We start from the raw sequence: 10,482 nt of genomic DNA on the forward strand, positions 1-10,482 counted from the left end.
GAGATGTCTTCTCCCCTAGGCCTCTGGTCAACCTGACACATCTTGATGTAGAGAACATTCACAGGGATCATACAGTTAATGACCCCTCTTATGACTTCAGGCAACCTGCAACATGAAAGCTTGTTTTCTGAGGTGTAGTTACCAGTTAATGTCGCATAATTTTCTCGTTGTTATTTCATGCTCTGGCTTTACATATCAAGTCTTTTGTTCTTTGTTAGCATAGATAGCTTAGATGGGTTTTTATTTGAACTAAAAATGTTAGTATAATTGTACTTTACTCTTTCAATTATTCCTTGTTCATTGATTTCCAAGAAATTACTAGAGGTTAAAACCATTAAATACTCACCTTGCTTTTGTTAAGGGATCAAACACCTATTTCTTGGATTCCCTTAGACTGCTTATCTAATTTATTCTATCGTGTACTTGATTGATTCTGCAGCAATGGCCCAAGTTAGTCTTAAAAATCTAGTCTATCCCCTGAGTTTATAGTTTGCTTTGGGCTTTACTTAACATGTTCTGTTTCTCCCTTCCGATTTTTTGTTCTGTCCAAAATGATTCAAGTTTATTTTATTGTTTTATCCTATTGGCATTTTCCTAGGTTCTTTTGCTTTGAATTCTCCTTCACAGTGTCTGTGCCACTGGCAGAAATTGTTTGATTGTCATCACATTATCTTCTTTGTGCAATTCCATCTTGTGTTGATCTCTGCAGTAGTTTGCCTTTCAGTACCGGGATGTTGCAATCCCTAGATCTCATCTTTAAGATTCCTATTGAAAAGCCTAAGGTTCTTCACATGAAAATCCATTTTGTGGAAAAGCTCCATCTGTAATTTATTCCCTCTCGGCAAAGCTCCTCAGTAATGTGTTTTGAGCTCCTAATGGGATATAAGAAGTCATTAAAAATAATCATTTTTTCCTTCTCCAGAAAAAAAGTGTTGGATTGCTGAACTTGCTCATTATTTTCATTTTCTGCCTCACATGAACTCAGATAATAATGTTCTGTGCCCACTGGAGCTGTGAACGGTTATGAAAACAGACTTGTCTTTTTGCAGAAGTAAATATTTTGAAATTTCTGAAAGCATCCTGTATTATGGCATTTATATTCCTTTTAGAAATATCTCTAGGGACTCTTGTGCCTTTAGCTTTTTGGAGCACAAGTTCATCTCATTGTTTTATATAAATTCCAAGGATAGAGTTATTGAGCCTAGTTGAAAGGATCACATGTTAGCTTGCTATCGGCCTTCAAGTACAGCAATATGGTTTTGTTGTTTCACAGAGTAATGACATGTGCTTTGTTGTGTTTAAGATTATCTGTGACGTGATTTGGGTTGCCTTAGGGTCCAGATATTGAATGAAGACCCAGTAATACCAATTTTATTTCTCTTAATGTTTTAATGTTTCTACTTCAAAACCATTCTTTGTGCTTTCTTAGGAGGACTGATTCACTTATTAAGCTTAGCTTGAATTTAACATTTAAAGTTTAGCATCACTCTTTTTTATTGTTCACAATGTAGGGACAAATTTAAAGATAAGCTTCTTGACAACCCCTCCCTCCGCCTCCCTTATGCTCCACACCTTTAAAGTAACTATTAAAAGGAACATTACTATTCTCCCTCCCCTTTTTGTGTGCTGGTCCTGAGACTTCAGCTCAAGGCCTAGGTACTTTGAGCCTTGATCCTCAGATCTCAACCATCTGAGTAGCTAGGATTACAGGTGTGAGCCAGCACAGGGCTCTTTTTTAAACAAAAATTTTATAGATGGATGTAAATCACACAGAATTTATTTTTAAAAAACTCATTAATTGTCATATTCTGTGAATTGCTATATTCAAGCATTATGGCTTCACCTTCAGGAAATATTTGAATTTAGCTAGTATCATTCACCTTTTTCCCACTTAGTTTCTCTTTCTTTAGTGATCATGATAGGAAGGGTGAACTATGTTTGCCTTGTAATCAGTGATGTGGTAAATATTTAAAAGGAAGCCCCCTGAATCTGATATCTGGGTGTAAGTGCTCTCAACGTGCTTGATTTCAACCTGCCATGGTGTTGGCACTGGATGAAGAATTCGAGAGGTTCAGTAACACACCATGCAATATTTCCACCATACAGGTCCAACAGAGGTAAATAAAGGAAAGTTCATGAAGAATAGTAAAACAATAGAGTCATAAGGAAGCAACGAGGTCTTGAATATTCATTTTTAGTTTAAAAATACAATTTATTTAAGCTTAACAATTGATTCACAGAACTTCTGAATATTGACTGAATTGACTCTTGAAAGCAGTGATGAGCTAACATATGGTTGCTTATAGTGAGAAGAGAGAGATAATGACAAGGAAAGTATCAGTCTGATCTCCATTTAAAATTTCTGTAATATTAGAGTTGGAAACCCTGACCCACCACCTTCAGGACTGTCTGTCTTTTAGAGACTGCTTAAGAGGCCCAGCTTACACCTACAAAGAAAACTTGCTTTGCTCTAAAATGATCAGTTCCTGTTGATTGTTTACTATGAGCTTGAGGAAAACGCTTTGCATATGTCAGTAGCTGGAGGATTTTTTACAGCATCTGAAGAACTGTCTATGTCTATGAAGAACAGTGGGGTGTCTGTCTCTCTTTCCAGGTCTTTGTTGATTCTGCCCTGTCAGATCATTAGGCAGAACCCCAGCTATCTGCCCATAGGTAGAAGGAAACAGCAATGGCAAGCAGGCAGCTTTTTATTTCCTATACTCCCTTGGTGAGCATCACTAGAAGAATTTGCAAGATGCATATTAAGATGCCTTCTACTATAGAAATGGTTCTAAGAAAAGTGGACTTGTTAATAGCATAAAATGCTGAAGCATGAATGTTCTCTTCTAATGTCTGGACTACTTTAATAAGCTATATTGAAAACCTATGGTTAGCCATGTGCTGGTGGCTCACACCGGTAATCCTAGCTACTCAGGAGGCTGAGATCTGAGGACTGCGGTTCAGACAGCCCGGGGAGGAAAGTCCATGAGACTCTTATCTCCAATAAACCACCAGAAAATCAGAAGTGGTGCTATGGCTCAAGTGGTAGAGTGCCAGCCTTGAGCTGAAGAGCTGAGGAACAGAGCTCAGGCCCAGAGTTCAAGCCCCTCAACTGACAAAATAAAAAGAAAAGAAAAAGAAAACTTATTGTTTAAGTTAATTTTTAAAATTAACACATAGTTGTGCATATTTATGGAGTATAGTGTGGTGACTTGATACATGTATACCTTCTGTAACGAACAAAACAAAGAAATTAACTGTATCATTACATTTATCATATCTTCATGGTTAGACCATTCAAAAGAAAATGTACTTAGTGGCCTCAGTTTCAATTAACTTGGTGATGTGATCTGCTAGATGTCCAATTAGCTAATGTTAAGGTCTCATAGCACACTATAAGTTTGTCCATAGTGTACTTAGGGGCTCATTTTAAGTCATATCATTTCAAAGTTATGTTTCTTTTCTTACTTCCAGTCATGGCCTGGTGGTGACAGCAAAACATCATGCAATTTGTGTTACCAGGCAATCATAGAAAGATACATACACATGATCATTACAATAAATAACCAAGGGGAAATATGCGAAACTATTTCATTAACATAACTAACAGCTGAAATGGAACATAACAAATCAACACATATGCTACAACATTTAGTATTATACTTGACTTTGCCTTTTAAGGCTGTACAGAAATTGTTCTTGTTTTCATTGGAACACAGGCAAGTGTCAAGCTGCAGCTCATCAAAAAGCCCCTACTTACAGAAAAGCTGCCTTCCCAAGACTCTGCTCACCTTTAGCACAGGAAGAGTGCGTTTCTGGCTATTTCTCTATAGAGTCAAACCCCATAGCTGCCAGTCTTTGGTACAAAGACCAACCTAAATAGTGTAAACAGTTGTAGAAAGTATTTCATTATCATTATTATTTGCACTCTCACTCTCTCTCTCTCTCTTTCTCATTCTGTGTGTGTGTGTGTGTGTGTGTGTGTGTGTGTGCGCGCGCGCGCGCGCCAGGCCTGGGGCTTGAACTCAGGGCTAGGGCATTCTCCCTGGCATGGCTACAAGCTAGTACTCTCCTATTTGAACCATGCTCCACTTTTGACCTTTTTGGTAGTTAATTGGAGATGAGTCTCACAAGCTTTGGTTGGCTTTGAACCACGATCTTCAGAGCTCAATTTACTGAGTAGCTAGGATTATAGGCATGAGTCATTTGTGCGCAGCTGCTTTTGAAATTTAAAAAATATATAATTTTATTGCTATTAATGAAGTGTTGTACAGAAGGCTTACCATTTTATAAGTAAGGTTATGAGTACATTTTTTTGGACAATGTCACTTCTTTCTTTACTTTTCCCTTGTGCTTTTGATATTTTAAAAAACAATTTCATTTCTGTAGGCCTTATGTATCAGAAAGGATTAGAAAAGATGTAAATTACAATGGTAAATGTCATAATTTATTTGGTCCATCTCTTGAGTAGTGCAGAACAAAGTATATTATCTTTAGAATATTGTCTCTAATGAAGCCTCTGAAATTTCCTTGAAGAGGCATATATATAGAAACATTTTCCCTGCATATAATGAAAATCAAATAGCATTCTTTTTGTTGTTGTTATTGTTGGTAATGGGGCATGAACTCTGGGCCTGGGCACTGTCTCTGAGATATTCAGCTCAAAGCAAGCACTCTACTACTTGAGTCACAGTGCCACTTCCGGTTTTCTGGTGGTTAATTAGAGGTGAGAGTCTCATGGACTTTCCTGCCTGGGCTGGCTTTGAACAGAGATCCTCACATCTCAGCCTCTGAGTAGCTAGGATTACAGGCATGAATCACTGGCGCCTGGCTAGCATTCATATTTTAATACCTATTAGAAAGTTAAATATTTATCAAAACATTGTTTTTTACAATTTTAGTGGAACTCTAAATTAATGCAGCTAATGATAAGTTTTTTAAAAAATAAAAATAGCATTAACATATGGTCTTGTTTTTACCACCTCTGGGTATATGCATATGAAAGAATGTCAGTCAGCATACAATAGAGATATCTGCACATTCGCATTTATTGTGGTCACAATAGCAAGTTAATGTTATCAACAAATAAATGAATGGAAAATGAAATTATGTCATTTGAGTAATAAAAGATGGAAATTTAGATCATCATGTTAAGTTAAATAAGCAGACCCAGACAAATATCACATGTTTTCTTTCATATATAGAATCTTCATTTTTTAAATAAACCCTATACTGTACTCAATATGCAGTAATAAAAATGCCATAATGGAATATTATTTTGTACAACTGATATGCATTATTTTAAAAAACATTTTCCCTCTCCCACCCCCTTTATGTTATTTTTGGTCTTCATTTCTTCCAATTTCTATCCCCATCCTTTTTTTCCCCTCTAATTCAACATTTCCTCCTCTCTGCACAATATAGATCCTACATCTTTTTTCTTGCTAGTCTTGTTAAAAATCAGATAGTCTTAAGAGCTGAGTGAAAATGAACTCTAAGAATTTCAAGACCATAAAAGACTTTTTTTTTTTTTCGGGAGAGGAGTTGCTCTCCCTCCCGTTTTTGAGAGTTGCCAAGAAAGTGAGTCACAGGCACAGGTGTAGAGGGGTGCCGGCAGGCCGCCCAGCGTGTGTTTCCTGATTACATAACCTTTGAGCGTCTCCAGGAGAGATGGAGTTCAGAGCCATGTTGTGTGCAGTGCCAGGCAGTCTGATCACAGACAGGCCATGCTTGTGTCCCTTCTGGAAATGTTTCCTGCTGGGCTGTTAAAGCATGGAAGGTTAATGTTTAAATTGGAATCCTGTCAGCCACAGCTGTGTATGAGTGAATCTCTGCATTACTGTGAATGAGAGTGGCTGGCTGGAATATGAAGGGAGCCTTTTCACTGTTTCTCTTCACCATGAGCTGCATTGTTATTTACTCTGTGGTTGAAACTGGAAGAGCTGGGTGGCCAATAAAGCAGCAAACGACCCAGGATATTGAAACATAGATAATCAGACTGTATATATAATCTTTGTATTTCATCATTGAATCAGCTTAGTTCAATGTAGTGATTTTTAACATATTTTTTGTATGTCTTTTATTGTAAAAATGCTGTACAGAAGGGTTACAGTTAAATGAGCAAGGTAAGGAGTACATTTCCTATTGAGCATTGTTGTCACCTCCTTTGTTTTCCCCTACCATCCCTTCCCTCCCACCTCCACAACTACCCTCCCCCTCAGCCGAAGTTGTAAAGTTCATTTTCAACTTGGTGTTTTGTACATCTCACTGTTACAATGGGTTAACCTGTATCCTTTTTTTAAGCATTTTGTTTTATAAAGATTTTAAGATTCAATTTTTTCTTACGTACTTATGTGTAGCTCTTGTGTTTGGTATATATAGTCATTTATCCACTTGAAGATTGACACTTGATTGTTAGAGAAATTAAAGTGCTGTACGTCAGTTGAATGCACTATAAATTTACTCTGTAGTCTGACGAGGAATCATACTGGAGGATGATGCTTGAAGAAAGAGAAATAACTCAGGTGATAATAAACAGTATTCTGATCTACTGCCAGTGAGGAAGGAAAATAAATAAGTAAATGAAAGTAGGAGGACAAATAAATTACCTGCATTTTTGTGCAATTGTCTGCCAAAAACAGTAACAACCAAAAGGAAAAGGAAAGAAGGAAGGAAGGAAGGAGAAGAAGAAGGAGAGAGAAGGAAGGGGAGGGGAAGGAAGGAGACTCAGGAGTTTGCTATGCTGGGGAATGAACCCAAGTCCTCACATATGCTTGGCACATTCTGCCACTGAGCTGCACCTTCAGCTCAAGAAACATTTTAAAATGTTAGTTTGGTAATTTTAATTTGTAGTTTCTTAATTTACCTAAATTTGATAGTTTGACTTATGTACTTTAAAGCTTAAAACTATGACAATGTTTAAGAATGGACTTGAATCTGATGCAATCCCAACTTGTTAGATTTACAAATCATTATCTTCAGTTAATTCCAAGATTAGAAAACTTTGTCACATACAGTGGGGGGGGAGGGGACAATTTCATTTTAAATATTATCAAGTCATTTGGTAAATGGTTCACTTTGTAGTTTTCTTCCCAGCAGATTATGTAACAGTGTTTTAAGGAGGAAGTCTCCAATCCTCACAATCATAAAAATTCTAGATTACCTAGTTAAACAGGACATCTAAAATAACTCTTGTGTTTCCTTCCTCTGAACACTATTTTGTGCTGCTGTTCAACATTGTGGTCTTTCAAACAGTTTAAAACTGAAATCTGTGAATGAGAGTGGTTTGACATCTCTACTATATAAAACTTTAAAATAAAATGCTACCAAATTGCTCCACATACATAAACAATTGAATGACAAAACAGATGAATAACATTGGGTAGACATTGTGGAAGATTTTTGAAGTTCTGTGTGTACCATCCATTTATTATTAGTATTTTTATTTGTGTGTGTGTGTGCATGTGCACGTGTGTGTGCCCAGGTCTAGTACTGGGACTTAAACTTGAGCCATACCTCTTCAGCTCAAGGCTAGTGCTCTACCACTTGAGCCACAGTGCCACTGCCAGCTTTTTCTGCTTATGTGGTGCTGAGGACTCGAACCCAGGGCCTCATGCATGCAAGGCAAGCACTCTAACACTGAGCCACCTTCCCAGCCCCTTGGAGACTTTTCTACTCAGACTGATTTCAAACTTCTATCCTCACATTTTCAGCTAGGATTACAGGCTTAAGCCACCAGTGCTCAGTCATTTCCATTTATTCTTATCACCTTCTGTATACCTTCCATAGTCCAGGATGGATGGAGACATTTTAGGACAAAAAAGGAAATTAGTAAGAGTCTTAGAACTCTAATTCAATTAGGTAGGGTAATGGTCTGGTGTCTACACTAGAAGACCAAGGACCAGATTTCCAACCCTACTGTGTTCTTGCCTCTGGTTTCCACAAAGTACACACATTTTTTGGTGAAGGTAAGAGAACAGGGATATTTGTAATCTCAGATTGACCATAATAATTGTATACCTTTAGCATTTTGTCATCTGTGAAAAAAAATGACCAAATGCTACTTACATGAGAAAGTAGACAAAGATAAGCAAAACTAGTTTTTATATTTCAAAAAGCTGCTTTGTCTTAAGTAGTTTACCCATATTTTCAAGAAAAAAAGCAACATGGAGGTTCCACAAAAAAATAAAAATTCAAGTACCGTATGATTCAGCAATTCTACTCCTGGGCATTTATCCCAAAGATTACAAACCAGGCTACAATAAAGCTGCCAGCACAACTAAGTTCATTGCAGCACTATTCACTATATCCAAGGTATGGAATCAGCCCAGATACTCCTCAATGGATGAATGGATCAAGAAATATATATATATATATATACATATATATACATATATAATGGAATTTTTCTCATTCATTAGAATGATATTGGATTATTTGTAAAGAAATGAAAGGACCTGAAAAAAACTATGTCAAGTGAAGTAAGTCAGGTCCAGAGAAACAAAGGGTGTATGTTTTTCCTTAGCTATAGAAGCTAAATTTGGCTTATTAACCTATAAGTAAATGCATTGGGTGGTATAGAAATGAATTAAATGCAGTAGATTCAAGGGAGAACTCTGTAATTGCTTAGAGAGACAGTCGAAGTTCAACAAAATAAACACTGGAAATGGGTACTTGAAAGGAGTGGGGTGAGGTAGACCAAAGAAGAGGAAAAGAGGAGGGAAACGCAGTCAAGAACACAACATATATCCTACAAATTAAGAAGAGTGGGGGAAGGGTGGGTAGGGGAGGTGATGGGTGAGAATGTTGAAAGGGGTGACATTGATCCCGATATATTAAAAAACTGCTTTGTTAAATGGAAACTCCTTTGTACAACTACTTAAAGATAATCTTTAAAAATAAAAAAGCTTGTTTGCCTTTTCGCAGTAGTTTACAAATGCCCTCCCTGAGGACTCTGATGGGCTAACTTTTGTGGTTTCTCCCAATCTCTCTCTCCTCCTCCTCCCCCCTCTTAGTATCTTTTTGCCACCTACGTTGCGCCATCAGCCACTTTTGATATTGGACTTGAACAGGAAAAGAAAAAAGAAATTTATATGAAAATACAACCACCATTTGAAGACCTTTTTGACACAGCAGAGGAGTATATTCTTCTCATCCTGCTGGAGCCCTGGTCAAAGATGGTGAAGTCAGACCAAGTTACCTACAGAAAGGTATGATGACACTAAGGAATGGTGGGAGCTTTTCACCAGGCTGCTCACAGGAGAAACTCACAGGAGAAAAATGGAAAAAAGGTCTACATGCACCTGGGCTGTAGAATTAAGATTTGAGAAGATTCCACTTAAGCAAGGAAAATATTTATTTTTGTTTCTGGACAGTTTCTCTATTGTCTCCTAAAAGAAGATGTAAATCCCTGTCTTTTTTTGTTTTTGGTTCTCTGTACAAATATGTCAGAAGAAGGAAACCCGAGTTTTGATTTTCTGTGACCCAGCAAAATATGCCATGAAAATATACTGTTTTTGTCCTTTCCTGACATTTCTCAGCAGTAGTCTTAATGCTGATTAATGGGGAAAAAAACCATTTCATTTTATGCTGGGTGGGTTACAGTAAATATTACACCCATGGAAAATATAAATGCTTCCTATGTATTATGAAAGGCAATGCTCTGACTTCAGTGCTTCTATTTTAAAGTACACCCAGATGTTCAGACTGCTTGATTGGATGAAAGTTTCAGTGTTTTTTTTTTTTTCATTCAAAAAGAGGTCATTTAAAGCCCTGGTGCTTGAATATTTTCATTATTCTTATTGCTTTGACTCACAAATTAAAACTGTCCTTGGGTATTTTTTAATGTATGCACCCTAAACATGAAGTCATTTCAGACAGAATTCTGCTGTCTATATTGCTACTCTTCGTGCATATCTACCCACCTATTTGCTGGTCACATCTTGTACCAGGAGGATAATTATATGACCAAGATAGAGTTAATACCTAAACAACTAAGAGGGGAGTTATTTTACTGGATTGTGACTGAAACAACTTACGACTGTGCTGGCTTCAGCAGCACATATGCTAAAATTGGAATGATACAGAGAAGATTATCATGGCCCGTGAGCAAGGATGACAAAGCCAGGCCCAAAGAAACATAGGTCCCATAGTTTCCCTTATTTGCAATATCTAGTATATGTCTGAGTAAAGCAGAAAAGATCAGATAAGGTGATGTTAGGGAAATGAACCCTAAGATATGTATTCAAATGTTTTTTTCTTTCTTGCGATTGTTTCTAACACATTTATAAGATTATTTCTTTGTTGCTTTGTATGTCCCTCCCCCACAGTATAACCCTGCTTTCACTGTATTTAATGTCGGTATAATTTGTGGAGAGGAAGGGGAAAAACAAATCGTTTAAATAGGGATACAGGTGGACCCATTGCAACAATGAGATGTACAAGTCGTTATGTCGAAAACGAACTTTACAACGTTGATGGGGG

At 37.1% G+C, this 10,482-nt stretch overlaps 1 protein-coding gene across 1 annotated transcript in view; it reads left to right on the plus strand.

The window, feature by feature from the left end:
* Rgs22 (regulator of G-protein signaling 22) overlaps nt 1-10,482 on the plus strand; it is a 99,287-nt gene that overhangs the window by 53,503 nt on the left and 35,302 nt on the right. Inside the window, exon 15 of the mRNA XM_013012450.1 lies at nt 9,015-9,209. Coding sequence (XP_012867904.1) covers nt 9,015-9,209 — 195 coding nt within the window. The remainder of the gene's footprint in view (nt 1-9,014; nt 9,210-10,482) is intronic.

Source organism: Dipodomys ordii, unplaced genomic scaffold (assembly GCF_000151885.1).
Source record: "Dipodomys ordii isolate 6190 unplaced genomic scaffold, Dord_2.0 Scaffold17, whole genome shotgun sequence".
Taxonomy (NCBI): domain Eukaryota; kingdom Metazoa; phylum Chordata; class Mammalia; order Rodentia; family Heteromyidae; genus Dipodomys; species Dipodomys ordii.